Source organism: Onychomys torridus, chromosome 6 (genome assembly GCF_903995425.1).
Source record: "Onychomys torridus chromosome 6, mOncTor1.1, whole genome shotgun sequence".
Taxonomy (NCBI): Eukaryota; Metazoa; Chordata; class Mammalia; order Rodentia; family Cricetidae; genus Onychomys; species Onychomys torridus.
The window spans coordinates 46854769-46879872 of record NC_050448.1 but is presented as its reverse complement, the minus strand read 5'-3'; the positions used below and the strand labels follow the sequence as shown (position 1 = coordinate 46879872).

At 37.1% G+C, this 25104-nt stretch overlaps 1 protein-coding gene across 2 annotated transcripts in view; it reads right to left on the bottom strand.

Annotated features, from left to right (window-relative positions):
- Window positions 1-609: 609 nt before the first annotated feature.
- The window catches only part of Smc4 (structural maintenance of chromosomes 4), a 33462-nt gene continuing 8967 nt past the window's right edge, over window positions 610-25104 (bottom strand). For both annotated transcript variants that reach the window (XM_036190852.1, XM_036190851.1), the window contains 19 exons: window positions 22272-22436; window positions 21864-21991; window positions 20403-20543; window positions 19654-19804; window positions 17833-17997; window positions 16693-16926; window positions 14525-14710; window positions 12265-12426; window positions 10777-11002; window positions 10615-10694; window positions 9145-9297; window positions 8028-8154; window positions 5145-5334; window positions 3762-3906; window positions 3355-3528; window positions 2334-2516; window positions 1973-2205; window positions 1077-1260; window positions 610-869 (listed from right to left, as the gene is read on the bottom strand). In XM_036190852.1, the coding sequence (XP_036046745.1) occupies window positions 717-869; window positions 1077-1260; window positions 1973-2205; window positions 2334-2516; window positions 3355-3528; window positions 3762-3906; window positions 5145-5334; window positions 8028-8154; window positions 9145-9297; window positions 10615-10694; window positions 10777-11002; window positions 12265-12426; window positions 14525-14710; window positions 16693-16926; window positions 17833-17997; window positions 19654-19804; window positions 20403-20543; window positions 21864-21991; window positions 22272-22436 (3180 nt within the window). In that variant the 3' untranslated portion in view covers window positions 610-716. The remainder of the gene's footprint in view (window positions 870-1076; window positions 1261-1972; window positions 2206-2333; window positions 2517-3354; window positions 3529-3761; window positions 3907-5144; window positions 5335-8027; window positions 8155-9144; window positions 9298-10614; window positions 10695-10776; window positions 11003-12264; window positions 12427-14524; window positions 14711-16692; window positions 16927-17832; window positions 17998-19653; window positions 19805-20402; window positions 20544-21863; window positions 21992-22271; window positions 22437-25104) is intronic.

Here is a 25104-nt window from a genome sequence, read left to right as displayed (position 1 = left end):
CTATCTCCCACGGGAAGATATGGTCCCACCCCTCACCACAGCATGGGAGTGTTGGCTCTGTTGTCATGGGCCTAGGAGAGCTTACTCTGCTGCTCTGGCTCAGTGACCCAGGCTTATGGGCTATTACCCAGACACACATATTGGGCTTTGGGTTGGCCAACCATAACATCTGCCCCATTTTTGACTGGTCCCTCTGAAGGATAACACGATGTTCAAGAGGAGTTTTGGTGAGGATCCAGTGATGGTGTGCTAGAGGACTTGGAATACACAAATGACTCTGCAATGAACATTTTACAGGTGGGGCGGACTGGACAAAAGGGCATGACACACCACAGCTCCTGTTGCCACTAGGATGAATGAAGAGGTGTTGGAAAGATGGAGGAGTGTTATGGTTATTTTTATTTTTAGTTTTTTGGGAGGTATGCTAAAAGGGGTAAGAGGCAGAGATGGAAGGACTGGGAGAGGAACGGGATTGAATTTGCATGTGAAATTCCCAATGATCAATTATGTTAAAAAAAATCAAACTAGCTAGACTCATTTTTATGATACAGAACTGGATACAATTTTTTAGACATTATCACTAATAAAACAAACCACTTGTCATACAACTTAGAGGAAAATGTACTTTATACAACTTACAATTCTTTACAGATAGAAACCTAGAAATACTAAATCTAGGTAAATTAAATTTGAAGAATCTTCAATATATACAAAGTTCAGCCAAGTCCTTTAGATGCAATTTCTTTTGGGTTTACTGCAACACTTTTTGTGATATTGTATGTTTTATAAATTCCAATAAGTCTATCTGAAATCTCAAACATATTATTCCGAAGAGAAATTATTATGAACTGGGCGTTTTTTGTTTGTTCCTAAAAAGAAAAAGAGGAACAGTTAAGTCATATAGTGAACAGGCAAACAGTACTCCAAAGTTTGTGGGCAATAATTCTGACGCATGATTAACATATGTTTGCATTGATAAAGGACAATTCATAAAAGTGGTGGTTGACAGGAATTTGGGTAAAGTGAAAATCCCGATAGCAAGAGGTAAAACAAAAAGTTTGCAATGATTTACTCACGTATATATAAAATGCAACAATGGAAACATTTTTAAAATCCAGGGCTGCATCGATCTCATCCATGAAGTAGAGGGGAGTGGGTTTGTAGTGGTGAAGAGCAAACACTAAGGCCAGTGAACTAAGGGTTTTCTCTCCTCCTGAAAGGTTAAAGATCTTCTTCCAACTTTTCTTAGGTGGTCGAACACTGAAAAACATTAAGAAATGTTACTCAAATGCCTAAGGATAAAACTTCAGAAAGTGTTCTAAATCTGTATGTCTTTTTAAAACTTGTGATCCTCCTGCCTAAACCAGATGAGTGCTGGGATTACCTGTACACATCCCAATGACCTGGCTGGTGACCTTTTTAAAATCTAGTTTACAGAAATGTTATTGGAAGACGAACATGTTAAGAACAACTACCAGAATTTTATTTTTTTAGATTTTGGAGACAGGGTTTCTGCCTACTTCTGGCTCCTGAGTGCTGGGGGATTAAAGGCATGTGCCATTGCTGCCTGGCCATCTACCAGAAAAAAAATTTTTTTTTAAAGATTTATTTATTTATTGTGTAGATAGTGTTCTGTCTGCATGTATGCCTGCACACCAGAAGAGGGCTCCAGATCTCATTACAGATGGTTGTGAGGCACCATGTGGTTGCTGGGAATTGAACTCAGGACCTCTAGATGAATAGTCGGCTCTTAATCTCTGAGCCATCTCTCCAGCCCGAAGAAAAATTTCTTAAAAGATAAACTAGACATTGTATAACATAATTTGCACATCTTTTATGCTGTAAACTCACAAGGTACATAAACAAGTTGTATTTATCACTAAATAAAAGAAGTTGCAGTTCCAACCTTCACATCTCATTCCCAAGAAATATTTATGATTTAGAAAATAAGTAGGATTCAAATCTTACAAACCTGAACATGATTCCTTCTGAAAAGGGATCCAAACTATCCACAAGCTCTAGTTCAGCATCCCCTCCCAAAGTAAGCATCTGGTAGTTTTCCTTTAATTTATTTGTTATTACATAAAAACCTGCCATAAATTCATTCAGTCTTTGTTTTCGAAGATCTTCATATGCTTGTCTAAAACAATCTCTTTCAGAAGTAATTTTGTCCAACTCTGCTACTCTTTGCAAGTATAATTCTTCCTGTGAAGATTGTAAAAAAGAAAGTTTACACACAAATCTGATAATTAGCATTGCTCATTATGCAAAAATCAAAGAAAGGGCTTAATTTAGACTAAGCAAAATTCCTAATAGAAATAATTCACTCATACCTTTTTTTTATACTCTGCAATGGCACCAAGATTTGGTTTCATTTCATGACATTGAGCTTCCAAAAGTGCAATCTGATTTGTTATAGAACCTGGATCCTTGATTGCCTCAAGATCCTCTGGGCTTAGAACTGACACTGTCTCAACAGGATTATCTTCTACAGGATGCAATTTTATTTTTGAAATCTAAGGAGAATTGAGACGATAAAAACGGTGAATTTATTTTATTTGTATATGGATGTGTGAGTGTGTGTTTGTGTGTACAGTACATATCATGTCTGTAGAGGCCATAGATGTCAGAAGAGGGTTTCAGATTCTATGGAGCTCGTGGTTGGTTTAAAGCCATTTTATACGTGTTAGGGGAACCAAGCCTTGGGTCCTTTGCAAAAGCTTCAGTTGCTCGTAACTATTGGGCTATCTCCAGCTCCCAGTTAAGTCAAAACATGAAAAATGACAGCTACAAAAACAATATAGGAATGAACCGTGACTACTTTGCATATAAGTTATAGGCTGAGAAGGTACTTGCCCTATTGTAATGATTACTAATTTTATGTATTTAGTAATTCTAAATTGTCTATTGTATCCTTTATAAACAAAAAGTGATTATGGAATTAAGAATTACAATATACCCCCCAAACCAGAAAAACACTCACCCCTACAAAAGGCTATATATATATTTTTAAATAGGTAGAAGTGTCTGCATGTACGTATATGCACCACGTGTGCCTGGTGTCTTTGGAGGACAGGAAAGGGTGATTTCCCAGAACTGGAATTACAGATGGTTGTATTTGGTACACGGTGATAGGCTCAGAGGTTAAGAGTGGGGGCTGCTCTTCCAAAGGTCCTGAGTTCAATTCCCAGCAACCACATTGTGGCTCACAACCACCTGTAATGAGGTCTGGTGCCCTCTTTTGGACTGCAGGCATACATGCTGACAGAACAGTATATACATAATAAGTAGGTAGATAGATAAATAGATAGATAGATAAATAGATGGAAGGAAGGAAGGAAGGAGTGATCTCACCTCTTTTTGCCAGTATTTTATTTTTGAATTATGCTCAGCAATGTGACCATCTATCTGCTCAAGTTTCAACTTAACACTAAGTGCATCTTTCTGAAGAGCATGTTCATTTTCTTGAATGACTTTTAATTCCTGGAGTAGATTACGATGTTCTTTCTGGATTTCTGGTAACGACTCCTAAAAACCAAGAAGAACTGTGACAAATACCATTTCTACAAGTGAAATAGGTACTTTACATTACACAGACATAGCAATTTCTCTACGTCTCACTTGAATAAAAATTTTGATTTGCAGAAAATACTCATATCTTGTTATAAACTTTAAGTTCATAGTCATGAAAATCTGAACGTACACTAACACTTTACTTGCTTCAGATGCCATTTATCCTGAACAGCAGAAACAAACTTTACCTCTGCGGCATTTGTACTTTTGATGACTTCTTCTGCTTTGTCTTCAATATTTTTTAATTCTGCTTTTAAATCATTTGTTTCTTTCTCGGTGTCTTTTATCTCTTTCTCTGTGCGGAAGACAGAATCTTGTGCCTTTTTAAGATTTCTAAGAAGCAAACAACATAATTTATGATATTTAATGTAACTTTAAAATTTGTGAATTACTGAACCAACCATTTTGGTTTTTATTTTTATATAAATACTTAAAGCCCAAGGTGTATGTTTTATTAAAAATTTCCATAAAGCCTCTTCACATAAGCTTCTAGTAGACTTTGTTGCAGTTATCTATTAGATTACAAAACTTTTTAAACATCCTACAAGTTTTTTTTCTTTTTTGAGACATGGTCTCTCTTTGAACTCAGAAATCTGCCGGACTCTGCCTTCTGAGTTCTGGGGTCTCTGGATTACAGGAGTATGCCACCATACCCACCCAGCCCAGTGGGTTGGTCTAATAATAAAAACAAAAACAAGCCAGGCAGTGGTGGCACACACCTTTAATCTCAGTACTTGGGAGGCAGAGGCAGGGAGATCTCTGTGAGTTTGAGGCCAGCCTGGTTTACAGAGCAAGATCCAGGACAGCCAGGGCTACACAGAGAAACCCTGTCTTGAAAAACCAAAAAAAAAAACAAAACAAGGGTGGTGGTGGCGCACACCTTTAATCCCAGCACTCAGGAGGCAGAGCCAGGAGGATCTCTGTGAGTTCGAGGCCAGCCTGGTCTCCAAAGTGAGTTCCAGGGGGAAAAAAAAAAAACAAAAAACAACAACAACAACAAAAACCAAACCACCTAACCAAAACCCCCCAAAACTTGCTTAAGCCTATTTTCTGCTCCTAACAAATGTTTTTCTAGCTTCTTACTTTTAGCCAAATGGATCAAAAGATCATCAATATACAAGTAAAAAAATGATCTTTAAAGATTTGATTTAGAGCCTTTTCTTTTCTTTTTTGGAGCTGAGGATCGAACCCAGGGCCTTGCGCTTGCCTAAGTGCTCTACCACTGAGCTAAATCCCCAACCTCTAGAGCCTTTTCTTGCCACTTCCTGTTTCTATTAAGACCTGGCTCCTGTTACATCTACTTCTCTCTATGCCAGAGAAACGAGACTAATGTCTACGCCTTGAACAACTAGGTTATGATGTACAACTCCAACTTTTTGTAGGGCGTACATGTTTACCAGTTTGTGTTTCCTTTTAAATTAGACAAATGATACATCTTCATTATAACTTTTTCCTTCTCAAAGTATTGCTGGATAATGGCAGTTAAGTTTAATAACAACCATCCAATGCAACATTAAGTACTCTTTCCACTGTCCAGGCAGAGGTGAGGATGGGCTGGGGAGGTACTCTACCTGTCAGCAGTCTTGATTGCTACCTGGGCTTTAGTAATAGCAGAAGCACATTCATCCAGCTGCTTATTTATCATATCAAGTTTGGTTTGCTGGGCCTTGAGTTTTCGGTTGTTGATTTCTATGATGGTGTCGTGTAACCGCTTAACCTCAGCTTCTACTTTACCAGCTTTCTCAGCCACAGCATCATATTCTGAAATTAAAAAAAAAAAATGACACAGCTGAACTTATTTTTCTGTTAGTACCTACCATTTGGTGGATGTATATTTCTTCAATTAATCTGATACATGGTATCAAATCTGAGACATTCAGGGAAAGACCTAGAACATCTTTTAAAAAAGTGGTATTTTAACATATGAAGTTAAACTCTGGTTAAGTTGTTGAACCCATTTATTTCTTAGTGGTTTTACTTTCTCACCCTTTCTTAAAGCACTTCACTGAATATCTGATACATGACTTTTGCCCTAAGACTAGCTTTTGTCAGGTCTGAGAAACTGGGTGTTTTCTTTTGTTTAAAACTAAATAGTCCTCCACATTATTACCAAGTGAAGGACACAAGATGAACTGGTGGGTCTTCCCTGTTTTAAAAGCACATTCCAGGTTTTCTTAGGTCAAATCAACTCAAGTTAACTGTGCAATGAAGGCATGAATTGTGAACTGATCGGCTTTTGCCGGTAAGTCAGTTCCTTGGTATAAGCAGTGACTAATTTTGATGATGTGGATTGCATTAGGTAGAGTACATGCTTGTTGACAGTGATAACTTCCTCAATTTGAAAGACAGAACTTTAAATGTAGAAAGGGCAGTAGTTCCTCTGATGGTAGCTATGGAAACTATTCTTTAGTGCTGAATCTAGGAACTTATAGAAACAACCCACTACCCTGTTACATACCTCATCCATTATGACCATGTGCACGTACAGTTAAACATTAGCAACTGCCTTTTTCAAGGGTAAGTTACAAATTTGTTGATGGAATTACATTGCTTGATCTTCTATGATCACTGTGGTTAAATTTCCATTAGGTTGCCTGAATGCTCAAGAGCTCTGATGTATCTGCCCCACCATCATAGCAACTGGTGAATAAGTTAGGTATGCCGCTGAATCTCTTCCTAGGAAGGTTTTTATCCTTTTCTTTGTTTTCATGTACCTACCACACATTCTCTGTAATATGTTGTGGGACAATCTTTTTGTATACTGTAAAGATGCGTCTCTGCCTAAGGCGCCTTCGGACTAGTTTAATAAAGTGCTGAATGGTCAACAGCTAGGCAGTTGAGAATCAGGGGGGAGGACTACTCTGGGAAGAAGAGAGGAGAGGCCAGTGAGACACCAAAGAAGCTGGACATATAGTACCAAGAAGTGGTAAATGAATCACTTGACAGAACATAGATTACTAAAAACACATTAATTCAAGTTATAAAAGCTACTTGGGAAAAAGCCTAAGCTAAGCCAAGCTTTTATAGTAAGTCTGTTGTTATTTGTGAGATGGTGGCCCAAAGGAAAGTCAGACTACAGTTGGCACCCCACCAAATGTAGTTTTTCTCTCAGTTTAGCAGCTGCAAATGAATTTACTGATATTTGAATTATCGTTTGTGGTCCCATGGACCCCCTAGTCAGTGCCTGCTGGCCACTTAGGGTGCAGCCTGTGATCTGTAGTTTAATCTAAGTCTCTATCATTCTATTTACCAACAAAGACTGGGAAGTCTGCTAGATCAAAGAAGCTGAGAAGCAATCAGCCGATCTTGCTTTCTGGCCAGAGACCCAGCAAAAGATGCATTTCTTCCTTGTCTTGAAAGACTTTGCCAAACTATAGTCCTGCCCTTTCCTCCTTTATGTCTTCTCTGTCCGAATTCCTGAGCTCAAGCAAATTCTATGCCTCAAGCTCTACAGCTCCAGATGTGTACCACTGTAGCTGAATTGAGCTCTCCTCAGGTTTTTGGGGTGCACAGTATTTGTCTTCCTTGGCTCATGAACCATGATAGTGACAGGGATGCCTAGTAAGGCTAGAATGACGAACCAATTACATATTCTGGCTTAACAGCTAAGATCCTGTGAGGCTAGAAGGCGTATGGCACACCCTTGCAGTCAACAGAGAAACAATATACCGAAACACATGGTAAAGGGACTTCAAGCACAACTACACAACTACAGGGGACTACAAAGCCAACTATATCCACAGCTTTCCTTTCTTAAAGCTTCTATTCTGGCAGACGTGTTATAAGAACGCTGAAGAAAGCATTTTTAGCTAAGTCTTCAAGTAAGGAGGTTTAGTGTTTACTTGCTGTGTGCACTTCTTTGAGTAATTTACTTTCTTCAAATTCTCAGATTTCTAAATGTATTTTTCTTTTAAATTTTGTGTATGGGTCTGTTGTCTACATGTACATAAATGTACTGTGTATGCCTAGTGCCTTCAGAAGCCAGAAGAGGACACTGATCCTGTGAAACTAGAGTTAATAGAATCGAACTCAGGTCCTGTGCAAGAGCAACCAGTGCTCGAATCACTGACCCACCTCTTTAGCCCACAATCTGTTTTTCTAATTGTAACTATCTTGAAAAACATTGCACATAAAATTAAGGATATGGGCTCTGGAATTGGAGTATGTTACCTTATCCCCTATCACCATATGTCATGTGAGTGACTAGGTTTATATGAATTAAATACCAAAAGCTAAAGTAAATCAGTATAATGGCTTGTAAGTGACTTAACTATAATTTGTTATTCTATAAATTGCTTGAGTACAGCAAATTTTAAAAGTTTTTGATAAAAAAATTTATTTTTGAATCTCTGAGTTCGAGGCCAGCCTGGTCTACAAAGTGAGTTCCAGCACAGGATCCAAAATCTACACACAGAGAAATCCTGTCTTGAAAAACCAAAAATCTTTAAACATACCTTTTTTGAAAGCACTGACATTTTCTTCTAGCAATTTCTGTTTCTTTTTATCAGGGGCTGTAGTAAGCACATTAGTTTCCAGTTCTTTAATTTGTACAGTCAAATACTCTTCTTGCTCTGATAGACCCTATAAAAATAATTTAGCATTAATATGGTCAATATTTTAACTTATTAAGAGTAAAGATTTCTTTGAACACTGAATTTTTCAAAGGACATTGAAAAGACTAACAGGAAAACGATAGAAAACATCACCAATATAAAAATAAAAATGATCAGTAAACAAAATGTGTGCAAATTCATTACAAAGATAATGAGTTAGAATAGACAATTTGCTATAAGGCAAGAAGTGCTTTAAAACAATGAAACACAACTAACTATAATTTCAGGAACTCACCTTAAGGAAATAATCAGATGTGTGTAAAGACACAACTATTAATCCTAGCACCTGGGAGGCAGATCTCTATGAGTTTAAGGCCTGCCTGGTCTATAGAGCTAGTTCTCAGGACAGCCAGGGCTACACACAGAAACCATCTTGAACACCCCTCAAACAAAAGAGAGAAAAGGGAAACCATGAAATATGGCAGACAAATCAAGTCCCAGCACCCACATGGCAGCTCACAGCTGTCTGTGACTCCAATTCCAGTTCCATAAGCAAAACACCAATGTACATAAAAATTAAAAATAAAAAAGTCTCATTAAAAAAAAAAAGATACATATAAATACATTGCATGCAACTAAATTACAAAAGCCGAAGCTTGGGCATTGTCATTGAAGGTTATAATTTAGGTATTTACTGAATGCTGCTTTACAATAGAAACAATTAACTGCTGGACATAAGGGCGCATGCCTTCAATGCTAGCACGTGGTCAGCAAAGGCAGGCAGGACTATATCATGAGACCATATCTTGATAAAACCCGAAACAACTGGTGTGTCCTTTTTTCAAGGAGTGATGCTATAATTGGTTATGTAGTTGCTAAGGATAGTCATATTTCTAGAGTGGAAAATAGTTATCCTTTATATTTCAAAACTGGAACCAAACTCCAAATGCGTCTTCCTAGTCTCTGTTGAACTGAATTCTAAGTCACAGCTAACATCAAACACTAACAAACACTGTACCTGGAGGCTTGCAGTGAACTTTTCTAGTGTATTCCTCATTTCTCGTTCACTGTACCTTAACTTCATGACTGCTTCTTCATGTTGCACCTTCTGTTCTTGGATTTGCATTGCTTGCTTAGAATGTCTTTCCAACTGAGATTCCATCTTATTCACCTTAAAAAAAAAAAAAAAAAACAAGAAATTTTCTCCAAGGGTCATTCATTCCCCTCACCTAAATTTCTTACATTATACATTTAATATTGTGGTATACACATAGGCACATGTATGGACTGGCATGCATATCAAATGACAGAAGTCAACCCGTGGGATCTGGTTCTTCTAGGGATTGAACTCATGTAGTTAGGCTTTGTAGAAGGGGCTTTTACCCACCCAACCTTCTTGCCTGCCCTGCAAGAGTCAGTTCAAAGTTAGCAGTATAAAATGAAAACAACCAGGGCTGGAAAGGCGGCACAGCAGCTCAGAGCACTTCCTGTGGGCTAGAGTTTGATTCCCAGTCACTACAGTGGCTCACACTCCTGTAACTCCAGTTCTAGAGGACCCAATACCCTCTGTGGCCTCCTGGAACAGCAGGTATGAACATGGTGCACAGATGTTAACACTCAAACATATAAACAAAAAAAGACTAGAATCAACGCCAGATAGTGGTGCACATGTAGATTCCCAGCTACTCAGAAGGTTGAGATGAAGATTATGAACTTGAGGCCAGCCTGGCCTAACAGAGGAAGGCATGTAACCAAACAACCCAAATCCCCAATACTAAAGCTTAAGACACAGTCACTGATTATTTTAATGAAAACATAACATTCAAACATTTGAGTGGAAGGATATGAACAATCTCAAATTAGAGGGGAGAAATTAATGCACATTTTTGAAAAAGAAATCCAGGCTAAGAACACATTTTGGTGGCTGAGTTCATACCTCCCAAAAGCTAGGCAATTACCTTATCACTAATCTATATCCCTCAGTCCCCAAAGCTTAAAAAAAAAAAGTAATTCTGTGAAAAATGATATTAAGTAATTGACTAAATTATGAAAAATCTGTATGATGCTATCTAAAAAAGACATATGCACTTATTTATTTCTAATGGGATGCTAAGGATCAAACCTAGGGCCTTGGGCATGCTAGGCCAATGCTCTACTACTGTGACACCCACCCAAGTATATACTTTTTAATTAATGTGTTTTGCACTCCAGAAAGGACAATAGCTAACATTTGTTTATATAATAGAAACATCTGTTAACTCAAAACTGGGTACGAGCCGGGCAGTGGTGGCGCACGCCTTTAATCCCAGCACTCGGGAGGCAGAGCCAGGCAGACCTCTGTGAGTTCAAGGCCAGCCTGGTCTACAGATTTCAAAGCTATACAGGGAACTGTCTCGGAAAACCAGAAACTGGGTGTGGTACAGTTTACAATAGCTCAATTTTGTACTAAGCTAAAAATAAAGTGACCACAATTTTACATTCTGCTAACCTCTTCTTCAGAGATTTCCACGATAACTGACGAACCCATTCTTCCTCTCATTACTTTGCTTCCACCGCCAGTCATTGTACCTGGGGAACATGGAGCAGTCAGTTTTCAGTGTCTTTCCAGACTAAGAGAAAGGACAGATGCGTGGGTGGGAAGCCCACTTACCCGACTGCTCTATGATCTGGCCCTGCAGAGTCACCACTCTCCAGCGTCTGTCTTTTTGATAGGCTACTCTTGTAGCTTGATCCAAGTTGTCAGCCACTAAGGTATCTCGTAAAGCAAAGTAAAAAGCTTGGCGAATTTCCACGTTGTTTACTTTAACTAAATCAAATAACCGAGGAGTATTCTCAGGAGTTTGAATTTTGGTCATTTTTTTGGCCCATACTGCCATCTAAAAGTTAAAAAATTGTGTATGTAGTAAACAACCTTGTTTTGTAGGTGTTATAATACTAAATAAAATCTTACTTATCATGGTTCTATATAAAATTCCCAAGTAGCAATGAGCAACTTGATAACAAAAGCTCACCACTAAGTTAAAATATCAAAATGCATTAGACATCTACATTTAAGAGCTAAAATCTACAACTCTCAGAAACATCAAGCACTCATAGCTCTACTATCACTTGGAAGGCCGAGAGGAGGTCTAGATACCAAGTTTCAGGTTACTCAGGGATACATAGCAAGATCTTGTCTACACATACACACCTGTACCCAAGAAGCTAAAGAAAAATACTGTTAACTGTCATTTGTGCTACAAAGTACACAATCAAGAAAGTGAAAATACAACCCACCAAATGGTAGGTTTAAATTAAAAAATATACCAGACTCAGTAATCAACCCCATCCTTAGATATCCCATCCCACATTCACCCAAAATCTTGTTCATGAATCTTCACCACAGCATTATTGTTGAGGTAGCCAAAAAAGTATCAACAAGCAAGAGAATGGACCAAAAAAGACGCACAGGCACATGCTACAAAACAAATGAGCCTGAAAAACTATGTAAATGCACTATGTGTAAAAGGCCTCATATTATGATTCCATTCAATGAATGCCCAGAATACATCCACAGAAACAAAAGCAAATCAATGGTTTTACTGAGGGTGGGGAAATGTGTAGAGTGATTATTGTTAATGCCTATGGAGCAATGAAAATTGTCTAGAATTAGATTAACAGCCATAGATCAGCAAGTTGTGGATATAGTGAAAATAACTTAATTCTATACTTTAAAATAGAATGATGTATCTCAATAGAGGTTCTATTAAGAAAACAGTGGTTACTGATGGAAATTAGAAACATACTAAAAGTAAACGATGGTGGCTGATGTCTGTGAGTAGGCTAGCCTGATCTATGGAGCAAGTTACAGGACAGCCAGGGCTATGCAGAGGAACCCTGTCTCAAACTCCCCACACTCCTCAAGAAACATACTAACAGCCATACATCCAATGCACATCACACTAACACTGGCATTTCTTTAGTGGAGGCATTACAAAATTTATTTTTAACCTCCAAAATTGTGTACACACAAAAATCTAAAATAATTTTCAAAACTTATCAGGAAGTAAATGAATGGTGAAGAAAAATATAAAATTCTAAAGGAAAAATATATGGCATCTCAAAGTTAAATTATAGGAAGCTTATTATGAATACTTACCTTATCCAAGCCTATAAAAGTTGCGACACCAATATTATGTCTTTTAAGGAAGTTTACACATTCTTGGGCTGTATCAATAGAATCAACAACAATGTAGTCTAATGCATGGCAACAGGATGAAATAGCAATGTCATATTTTTCATCAATAGCTCCCAAGTCTCCCTAATAATGGAAAGGAACAGAAAGTTAATTTAGAAATAAAGAAATAGATAAAAACATATAGATCATTTCAGTACTATTCAGATTTTGAACATTCTTTTTTTTTTTTTTCCTTCTTTTTTGGTTTCTATAGCTGAAGATTAAACACAGAACCTTGTACCATTGAACTAAGTCCCCAAACACTTGAATGTTATTCTTTTTTTTTTTTTTTGAGCTGAGGATCAAACCCAGGGCCTTGCGCTTGCTAGGCAAGTGCTCTACCACCGAACTAAATCCCCAACCCGAATGTTATTCTTAAACTATTCTCTTTTTTGTTTTTTTCAAGACAAGTTTCTCTGTGGATAGACCAGGCTGTCCTAGAACTTGCTCTGTATGTAGACCAGGCTGTCCTGGAACTTATAGGCTGCCTCTGACTGCTAGGACTAAAGGAGTGTGCCACCAACTATTTTTGGTTTAAGGAGGTATGAAAGGGGACTACAATGTTTCTTTCTCACCTCAACTATATCTTTCCCTTTCTACAGGAGGACCAATTCTGAGCTATATCCCAAGCCCTGTAATTTCTAATCTACCCTTTAGTGTTTATGGTTATGTGCTGTGAATTGTTAATGGGAACAGGATGTAAGAATTGTTTTATTCCATGAAAGCATACAATGTAGATGAGACCTAAGAGAGCATATAAGCAAAACAAACCTTTTAACTTTCATACTGAAAGCTATCTAGAATTAAATAAGTAGCTATGAATCAATTTATCACTTATCTATCTAGCAGCTTTCACTGACTGACTTTAGTTCTTCACAGCAAATTTATCAAATTTGTTTATCTTTAAGAAAATAAGGTAGAAGCCACCTAATGTCAGATATAGAAGCAACCATACTGGTTAAATTCTATTGTCCTTCCAGATCATTCTGTTCCCTTTAGCAACCCATTAACTGGATCTTTGGGCTCTAGAACTTTAAGTAGTCTCAGTTATGGTTGCAAGGGCAAGAGATGACAGAATTGAGATACTTACATTCTTTCAAATCATATATTGCTTTTTCCTGTTAAGGCTCAGAAAGGTAATGGTCCCCACAACTGGAACTACCTGAGTTCTAAATTAGCTAGTTCACCATAAGCAAAGTGTTAAGTATGTTATAAAACCTAGACTATATTAAATCTTTATTTTTGTCTAGAGGTTCTAGCAACTACTGTACACTCTCAACCAAAAAACCCAGGCCTCTTCTAATTGGATGGGTCATCCAATTTGATCGTGTTGTCCAGCTTCAGGAAGGACACACTTGGAATGCTAAAGGAGAAATATACAACAGGCACAAGCAAGATCAGCCAAACCAACCCTGGTGACTAATGGGACCACTAATCTCACAAGTATTGCCTCGTATCCTAAAATTGCTTTTGTTTTTATGATATGGTCTCACTATGTAACTCTGGCCAGCCTAGAACTCAATATGTAGACCAGGCTGATCTTGAACTCAAGAGATCTGACTGCCTCTGTCTTCCTAGTGCTGAGATTAAAACACGCACCACCACACCCAACTTCTAAATTATTACTTTTTGGAAAAAAGTTTTCTTGTGTGGTGTCAAATGTCTAGCACTTGGGAGGCAGAGGTAAGAGGATCAGAAGCTCAACGTCAATCTTAGCTACAGAGTTAGTTTAAAGCCAATCTGAGCTATATGAAATCCTGACTCAAAAATTTTCTTATGGGGCTGGAGAGATGGCTCAGAGCTTAAGAACACTGGCTACTCTTCTAGAGGTCCTGAGTTCAATTCCCAGCACTCATGTGGTGGCTCACAACCATCTGTAATGAGATCTGGCACCCTCTTCTGGCCTACAGTCAAACATGCTGTATACATAATAAATAAATAAATCTTTAGAAAAAAGAAATTTTTTTCTTAGGTTAGTTTTGGACAGGACAGTAATGTATAAAATAAATATAAGCAGCCCCAAACGACATCAATACGCCACCATAAAGAGCATAGTATTTTTCTGTGCAGTTATGTCTTCCTTAAATAAAAATGAGTGTTATTTAGGCACAGTAACAATATATACTTAAGTTAAGAATATAATTTACAGTGTCTTTTCTGAGTAAAATGTAATCTACTTTACCAATCTTCCATATATTCCTGGGATCCTGCCAGATTTTTTTTCTTGAATTATTGCATCAAGTACTTTCCCTCTACTTCGATTTGTTGCTAAGGAACTCTTTGCTTCTTCAACTTTTTGGAAAAGATCATGAACCAAACTTTTCAAGTTTATTTCTTCTTGTGTTAGTTTCTGAAGTTCTTTTTCTTTCTAAAAGAGAAGAAAATGAAACCTATCAGCATATGATTTTAAATACACCCAATAATAGCAGAAAATTATTTGTAATGCTTCAATAATATTAAGAGGCCCCAAATTAGCATATGACCTAACATCAGCTTCTATATTGCTATTTTGGCCTGGCTTTGAATATATAAAGGAGTCTTTCCTATTTTAAAAGTAAATTATTTGGGCCAACAAGAGAGAATCTGGTTCTTAAAACAGCTACAGGTATAAAAATCCCAGTCTGGCACCACACATGTGAGATATGTACCAGTTCTCAAGTTGTGCCTTAAACAAAACCAAATCTAGGAACCAGATTCCAGGCAGGACAGCCAGGCAGTACTATAATTATGTTATGACTTTTTGGCTAAGTAAACAACAAAACAAAAAGGCAGAGTTCCTAAATAGAGGGGAAAAGATGACTGGGACAGCTACCAACCAGAGAGGCCCCTCAACCAAATTTAGTCTCTCCATTTCCAACTTAAAAACAACCATCTTGGGGGTTGGAGACATTGCTCAGCGGTTAAGAGCACTAGCACTGATTAGTCTTCCAGAAGACCCGGGTTCAACTCCCAGCACCCATATGGCAGCTAACAACTGTCTGTAACTCGAGTTTCAGGGGACCTGAAACTTCCCATGGCAAAACATTAATGCACATTAAACAAACAAAGAAACAACCATCTGATCTGCTATTTTCCTATTACCCAGACATAAAGCAAAAGCTCAAATTATAGATGAAACAATCCAAAAATGAAACAAATCAGTACAAAGAAATAGTCACTAGACATAATTTAAATTACATTTAAAATTTACACATTAGGAAACTGATGATCAAGCAGTATAAATTTACTAAAATTTAAAGATACTTATTTTGGAGGCTGGAGAGATGGCTCAGTGGTTAATATCACTGGCTGTTCTTCTAGAGGTCCTCCATTCAATGCCCAGCACCTACAGTTCATAACCATCTATAACTGTAGTCTCATAGGATCAGATGCCCTCTTCTGGTGTGCAGATGTATACGCAGATAAAATACCCACATACATAAAATAATTAAATTATAAAAAACCAAAATGTATACCTGTGTGTGCATGTTCCTGGAGTCCAGAAAAGTATTGGAACCCCTGAACCCAGAGTCGGTTATGAACCACCCAATGTTGGTGATGGGAACTAGTCTCTTATAAGAGTAGCCAAGATCTGTATCTGTTAAGCCATCACTCCAGTTCCTCAAACAACCACCTTGGCATTCTTAGGTTAAACTTTTTAAGAAACTTAAAAAAGTCTTTATACTCATTTTCATTTATCTTCATGTAAGTTACCTGTATGTGCAAACATTTTTTTTTTCCCCCAAACAGGCTAGCTTGGAATGCAGTATGAAGGCAACACTGGCCTTGAACTGGCCCTTCTGTCTTTACCTCTCAAATGCTAAGGTTACAGGTATACTAACATTCCTGGTTTGATGTGGTGTTGGAGGATCATAACCAGGGTTTCATGCTCCTTAGGCAAGTACTCTACCAACTAAGCTGCATATGCAGCCTGAGAAATCTGTTCCAATTTTTCCCATGGGATTGTGGCAGTGGTAACTGTCTGTTTCTAAAGACAGTACAGTTAGTCTCCTTGCATTCTTTTTTTGGGATGTATTGGGGATGGAACCCAGAGCCATATACACGCTACAGAAGCTCTCTACCAGTGACCTACACCTCTAACCCTAGTTAATTATCCATCCATTCAAACACTGAAATACTTTCTCATGCAAGATTATGTTGAGAAAAATTTCTATGTCAATCACTTTAAAGCCTGACATTAAAAACAAACACGGGGTTGGGGATGTAGCTCAGTGGGAGAGCGCTTGCCTAGCAAGTGCAAGGCCCTGGGTTCAGTCCTCAGCTCTGAAAAACAAAACAAACAACAACAAAAACCCACATATAACACTGAGATTGACAATGTTTAGATGAAATACAGAAGCAAAAATTTACCTCCTTTAATTCTCGTTGAGTCTGAGGGAGCTTTGTGTTCATATCTCCAATTGCAGCTTTCCTTTCTTTGAGAGTCTCAGAAGCTGTAATTAAAGCTTCCTTTGCCTTACTTAGCTGAGACACTGCTGTATTATGTCGACTGAGATAGATATCAAGTTCTGACTGAGCGACTTCCATCTTTGAACGTGCTTCATTTACCGATTTGTTAAAACCCATAAGTTCCTTTTCTTGACTCTATTGAGTTCAATAAATATGAAATATAGTTATTTTCAAGCTTAGACAAAAATGAAAATTATACATCTTGAGGTCACCTTAAAGGAAAGTATATAAATACAGTAGGTATTAAGAAATAATTCTTAGGTTGGGGATTTAGCTCAGTTGGTAGAGCGCTTGCTTAGCAAGCGCAAGGCCCTGGGTTCGATCCTCAGCTCAAAAAAAAAAAAAAAAATTCTTATAAGTGAAATAGATTAAAATAGTCCATGCCCAACTGTCATCATACACTAGTCAATGGTCTTTCCTAATTGAATCATATGAGCTTAGTGAAATGGATATTAGCATGCTCATTTCAGAAATTAAAATAAAAAGGTAATAATTTAAATAAACCTTGGGCTAGATTCCATATGGTTCCTATATTACTGAGTGTAAGAATTACTCAGAAAGTTTCCTCAATGTATTTATGTTAAAAAAATCTTTGCATTATGGGAAGACTTCAATCCAATTCCATTCATAGCCTCATTAACAAGGGTAAAAGATACATAGGGAAAAAAAAAAACCACCTCAATGTAAAATTAAATAAGAAAAAATGATTGCACAGAATGGCTATATGTCAAAGTATTGACCTCATATTTGTTATTATTACAAATTCTTCATTTAACAAGTTTCTTCCAAAATGAGAAAACAGAAAAGGGAAAATAGCGTAGACTGAAGTTTTAGGTATGTTAAACTAAAAGGTTCAACAGTTGGAGATACAATCTTGCTATGTAACTTCACTCCTCCCTGCCCAGGTAGCTGACATTACAATATAGGCATGGTCTGCCCTAGGCCTAAATTTATTTTTAGAAGCTCACCTTTGAACGTTATTGCAAAAATAGTCAAGTTAGGAAAAAGGCACCAAAACCATCCCTGACAAAGACTTTTTACCTCCTTTTCTTTCTGAAGCCCTTGTGTTTCTTGTTTAAGGCTATCCATAACTTCTTTTAGCTTTTTTTCTTCTTTCTCTTGTTCTTTCTCAAGCGAACTGCTTTTGGCCGTTGTCTCACTTATGATACTCTTACTCTTGGCAGGTACACTTTTCAGCTCTTCGACCTGGGATTACAAAATAAATTACAGCTGTGGAAATAGATTCCTGAGGGCACCCAATACTATTAATATTTACTTAAACCACCAACTAATTCTTAGGATCTCTATTTATAGTTATCTGGAGACAGCACACACCAAATTATCTTTGTTTGCTCCCTCAACCCAATCATAAGAACCTTAAGAACTTTAACCTTTCAGAGGTGCTATGTAGAGTTAATATTTTATCCAAAGTATCTTCTGGTAGCAATCATATGTCAACACTTTATTCTTAAAAACTAAGGCCTCAGGGACTGCAAAGCTGGTTGGCCGTTAAGAGCACTTGCTGCTTTCCTAGATCCCAGTCTAGTCGCCTCACTCAGGCGCTCACGACTGCATGTTAACCCACTCTAGGGGTTCCAATCCTTTTCTGGCACCCTCACACTCACACAACAACAATCTTTAAAATAAAAAGCTAATGTCTTTATAGAATTTGAGCATCAGTTCACACCATTTTTATTTTTCAGTAGTTTATAAAACCTTTGTTAAGCTATAGTAAGTACAAATACATTTGGAAAAATCCTTAAAGGTCAAACAGAAACCAAGTCTTGGGTGTTGTGTATCTATTAATATCTTACAAAACTATGACTACAGCTTGAGAGACACCAAATTAGGCCTAATCAGGCATTTCTATGTTTTGGTCCAATTTTTTATTTTTTTTTGGTTGAGATTTTCTTACTTCTAATTTTGTATGTATGAGTGTTTATTGAATGTCTGTCCGTGCACCACATTCATGCAATGCCTTCAGATGTCAGAAGAGGGCATCTGAGAGCAGAGTAACAGACAGCTATGTGCTGCCATGAGGGTACTGGGAATTGAACCTAGATCTTCTGCAAGGCTAGCCAGTGCTCACTAAGCGATCTACCCAGGCCACAACATTCACCTTTACAACTTTAACCTCAGAATAGATAGCGTGTCACTTATGAGCCTTCTCTTTTTGCTGGCTCTTTTGCAGAAGGCAGGTATTACTTTAAAGTTTATGGGGACGATAAGACTACTCAGTGAGTAAAGGCATTTATCACCAAACCTGATGACCTGAGTTTGATACTTGAGACCTACAAAGTGAAAGAAGTGAACCAACTCCCTTAAGTTGTCCTTTAACCTCAGATATATGCCATAGCACATGTGTATGCAGACACACTTTTTTTTTGGGGGGGGGGTTGTTTTTAAAAAGTGTAATATAAAACCAAAAGTATCCTCTTTAGCCATCTAGTACTAAGTAGGCAGAGAGAAGTAGGAGGATCTAGGAGTTTAAGGCCAGCCTGGTCTATACAGGGAGTTCCAGGACATCTAGTGCTGCATAAGGAGAACTTATCTCCAAAAGTAAAAATAGTAAAAACATCTTAAAAAAAAAATCCCTTTTTATTACTATTTTAGGAAAAAGAAAATTATCATCAAAACAAATTGCTGACTAGGTGGATGTTTTCCCAACAACGTTATTATTAACATAAGCTCTAAAACTAATAATGTATAACGTTTACCTTGGGACAAAATTGTGTTCAGACATAAAATACTTACATTATAAGTATCCCAATTTATTTTCTTAGGGAACCAAAGTCAAGTGAATTTAGGAAAACAACTAGATCTGATATTTAGGCTTTAAAAATTGATTTCCCCAATACTAACCTTTTCCTTATCCTTTTGAAGTTGTTTCTCCAGCTTTTTGGCTTTACTTGTAGCATGTTTTAATTTTTCCCTAACTTGAACATCTTCTAAATCTAGCTGTGTAAATTTTTCTTTATTTTCTTCAATAAATTTTGTAACTTTATTGAGTTTCCTATCAAAGAAAGTAAATTATTAGTCATAGATACATAGTCTTTCTGGTGTATTTCATCTACAGACATGTCAAAACTCTTATTAAAAACCTAAAACTTCCAGCTGATCTTCCCTGATAGCTGAAGACATTAATTTTTTTTTTTTTTTAAATCATGATAGCTGCCTTGTGTTTCTAGGGTGGAAAGACTGGTTTTTACCTTGTCTAGGTATAAAATTTTGTCCATAAAAATTACAAGAAATGAAACTCACTATACTATTGTCATTGAAAGTTGTCATAGAATAGGGGGCCATGAGAATTTTTAAAGTCTACCTAAAGTAACCAAAATTCTATTTCAATATCAAATTTGTAAACACTTAGGGCTAATGGGTCAGGTAAAATGCTTATGTTTTAGTTTTTTATGTATTGTGCCACTAAAAGGAAAGGCATCCCTTACTGTATGACTGTTGGGCAATCTGTAACAGGTTAGGCAGGGAGCTGGTGCCTGAAAGGACTATTTACTGGGAACTGTCTAACATTCAATATGTTTGCTGTAGTTTACATGTAGACACATGTGAAAACTGAATTTAAATACTTATAGTATTTTTCCAAAGATTATTACTTTTCTATATCCTTTACAGCTGAATTCTTAGCTTTCATTTCATTTGAAAGCTTATTGCTCCTCTCAGTAATTTCTTTAGTATCTTCATGAATTTTTTCCTTTTGCGTTTTCATTTCAGCAATTCTTTTTTGCAGATCATAACTAGAGGGGAAAGAGATGTAAAATGTCATCAGTAAAATTAGCTGCTTTAAAAATATTCTTCTTCATCAATTTATAGCAAGTTACGGCTATGGGAAGTAGGTCAAGGCTAGATAGAATTTAGGAACAAAACTGGTTCCGTCAATACATTAGATCTATCAATCAACAGTGTATAGTAGTATCTCATGTTTTTGCTTTTCATAGTTTCAGTTACTTGTGGCAGACCATATGAAATTAAATGTAAATTACAGAAATAAACAATTTTAAATTGCACAGTGCCTATTAATCTTTCCTTTGATTCAGAACACCAACATGTGCTTATCAACCCTACAGTCACTTAGTAGTCATAATGGTTATTAGTATCAACTGTAAGGTATCATTAGGGTTTTGTTCAAGTAATTCTCCTTATACTTCTTAGTAATGCAAAGGGCATAAAAAAAGAGGGGCCGAGTAGATGGTTCAATTAAGTAAGAACACTTGATTATCAAGAATGAAGACCTGAGTGGGAATTCCTGAACCATGGCTAAGTGTGCTGTTAACATCAGATCAGCAGGTTGGTGGCGAGGGGGAGGGGCATATGGCAGTGCAGTGGCAGGACAGGTAGACCTCAAGAGCTTGGTGGCTAGCTTGTCTAGCTTTAACAGCAAACTTCTGCTTTAGGAATGAAGTGGAGAGGGGTAGAAGACGACATGCCCATGATTTGTTCTGGCTTCTGTATGCACATGCACATACATGTGCGCGTGCAGCCACCCTACCCCACCGCCAAACCAAACTGAAAACAACAAAAACAAACAAAGCCCCAAACCACAATGGGTTTGGGAGATGGCTCAGAAGGTAAAAGTGCTTGTAGGACACATCTGATAACCTGAGTTTGATCTCTAGAACCTCCCAGTGGAAGGAGGGAACGATCCCTGTAAGTTGTCTTTCTACCTGGGGGAGTTAGTACTCACCTACCTTTGCACAGTAATAATAATTAAAACAAACAACAAAAAGCATGTCCTGTAAGGTCAGATTAACTCTGATGTTGTGGCACTTCAATAGGACATAGCTGAAAACAAATAGTACATATAAGGGTTTGGTACTACCTGTGATTTCTTCCAGGTTCTAAATATTATCCCTTATTGAGGGGATACTGCATACAATGCATGTGTGCACAATACACTATTACTACTCATAAATGGTACAACCTCCTTCCACTTTTAAAATAGGACACTAAAAAACAAGTATTTAGTGACTTTTAAAAAGATGTAAGTGTTCACAATATTATAGAAAAAAAAGGCTTTGACGTTTAAAAATTTATATAAAGTTGACCAGAGTACTTACATATAATATTGACAGACATGATTCTTTTTTTTAAATATTTCATTTTCCAGGGTAAGGAACTCAATGGCTACGTTTTTCTCCCCTTCTAGGGCATCCTTTTCCTTTTCCACCATTTTAACTCTATTTAACTACAAAAATGAAAAGAGTCAAAACACATTTCATATATAAAATCAAAACACCAAGTAAAAGATCTCATCCAAAGGCTAATATAGAGGATTTAGTAAAGACAAAAACAAAAAAACCCCAACCAACCAACCAACCAACCAACCAAACCAAACCAAACAACAACAACAAAAACCCCCAAACATTTCTGTATGAATTATAAAAAGTTAAGTCTTCAACTCGGTAAATTGATCCACAAATAAGATATTTTCATTGGCAACAAATGCTTACTGAAGATTCATTTACCTTTTCTCCTCTGTTTTCATTTAATATTTCAACTCTCCGACATAAGACTTTAATAGGTTCATTTAACCGTCCACAGCCAATTATATCTTCTAAATACTCAAGCATACCCTCATCATGTTCAGTCTGGCCTTTTGGTTTCATCATAGCAATCTGTTCGACTTCACCCTTTAAGAGAGTCACATTCATACTCATTGTAAACAGCAGCTAAATCTCTTTAAGAATAGGGTAATCCCTGCTAAATGATATTCATCAGGTCAGTTAAGGATGTTTTAGGCAAGGGATCTAAAACCCCTTTCATATATATTCTTATAAAATTACGGACAGTACATACCCACAGACTCACACCAAGGTACCCTATGTTGTGGTTTTAAGAAAACAAATTTCTGTTAAGCAAAATTTGATAAGGTATGCTGTGGATATCTAACTACAAAGGTACATTACCAATTATTACTAACAATTTGCTAATTAGGTCTCTCATTCTAAAACAATTTTCGAAGAGTCCCATCATAGTTAAACTGTGTAAGGACCCCTGCCTGAGTGCTCACAGTTTCCCTCTGTAGCCACCTAACTTCTCTATAAACCTAGTGCGAGTTTAACATGACACATTTCATAATGACTAAAACTCAGAAGTTCTGATTTTTATATGAAGGAAAAGAATCTAATTTAACATGTTAAAAATCTACTCACTACTGCAATTTGTTGATTTTTAACACATGGTTTTTGTATGCAGCCCAGGGTGGCCTTCAACTTGCAGAGCTCTGCCTGTTACTGCCTCCCAAGAGCTATGGGATTAAAGGCTGACATACTTTTTAATAGTTTTAGACATCACCATAATGCCAGTACTTTGATAATCACCAAGTGAAACTATAAAGCAAAATGCCTCTATTTTCCTACTATATTATGTAGGTATTTACAAGTGCTTTCCTGTCGGTTCTCAAATCTGCACCAAGAATTGTTAAGTTTAGACAGGACTCAAACTTGAAGTATACCCAAAGCTTTGGATTATAGTAGTGAATGTAGTCACTGAAAAAAAAAGTCTTATTCAGGCAAGTTTATCAACAGTTGCACTACTAATATTTTAGGCAGAATGATTTTTTTCTGGTTATATTGCTGTGCATTATATAAAATACTCAGTAGTACCCATGTACATAAAGTACATTACCTAATTCAAGTTGAATGATCTAAATGTAAATGCCTATTTTATCTTCTTATTTTAGAGCTGAGGACCAAACCCGGGGCCTACTGAGCTAAATCCCCAACCCCTAAATGTCTATTTTAAGATGAATAAAAATAAGAAAAGAAAAATAACAAAGGAACCCACATTTGAATCAAATGACCACAAAGTATTAAGTCTACATTTTTCAAATAATCAAAACCTGGGGCCCAGTGAAATCTGAGATTGGTTCCCAGCAGCCAATGTTTGAATAGCATCACATATTTCCTGCCCAAACTACTTTTAGAAGGTGTATATAGTTATTAGGAAGTAACCTAGCTTGAAAGAAAGCATGGTAGTTATTTTTATTATTTATTGATTCTGAAATAAGATAAAGGATGTGGAGCTGATTTCCTCTCACTGTAATAAAGTTGTTGAGTTAAAGATAAGTTCATTTATAAATCAAAATAGTTTCACATCAAGTCTCATGCAATGGTATGTTTTAGATTGTATTACTGTTTTTGCTTTTTTTTTTTTTTTTTGAGAAGGAGCCTCTCTATGTAGCCCTGGCTGTCTTTGAACTTAACAGAAATGGTCTGTCTCCTCCTCTTAGGATTAAAGGAGACTGACACACACCAGGCCATTGCATTCATCTTAAAGACCAGTGACTGAGGGATAAAGCACAACCAGTAAGGTGGTTTTCACTCACCTCTTCAGGACTGCGGCTTAAATACCATTTTACATTTTGCCTGCAGGTTGTAGTGCTGGCCTTTATGTCTATGTACCACATGCAGGGAGAGTGCCCCCCGGAGGCCAGAAGAGGGTGTCTGATCCTCAGGGCCTGAGGTGAAAGATGGTTGTAAGCTGCCAGGTGGGTTCCCTAACTATTAAGTCGTACCTGCTGTGGCTTTTCAATGACAATGTAGAACCCCATCACCCTCCCTCCTTCCTTTCTGGTTTTGTTTTTGTTTTTGAGACAGGGTTTCTCTGTGTAGTCCTGGCTGTTCTGGAACTTGCTCTGTAGACCAGGCTGGACTCAAACTCACAGAGATCTGCCTGTCTCTGTCTCCTGAGTGCTGGGATTACGGGCACATACCACCACAGCCCAGATCTGAAATAACTTAAAATAAATAAATAAAACAAATAAAAGATTTTTAATTGTGTATGTGTGTCTGTGTACCCACATGAATCTAGGTTTCCATGGAGTTCAGAAGGGTGTGCTGAATCTCCTGGAGCCAGAGTTACAAGCAGTTGTAAACTGGATGCTGGGAACCAATCTCAGATTCTCTGCAATAGTAATAACTACCAAAGATCTTTCCCATTATCCAGAAAAAAATTATAGCGCCAATTTGAACTTAAAAGGCAAGATTACAAATGACATAGTAACAGAACAGTGATATCTAAAAGATACTTCAAGTTATTATACCTGCAGTTGTATGTAAAATTTCATACACCCTCACAGTTATTGCTACTTTCTACTGCTTAAAAGCATACTGGACAGTTTTTCTTTTTTGAGACAGGGTCTCTCCATGTAGGTCTAGAACTCAGGAGATCAGTCTGCCTCTGCCTCTTGAGTGCTGAGAATAATAAAGCCATGTGCCTGAACAAAGCTTTTTTTTTTTTTTTTTTTTTTTTAAAGACACGATTTCTCTGCATAGATCAGGCTGGCCTTGAACTCAG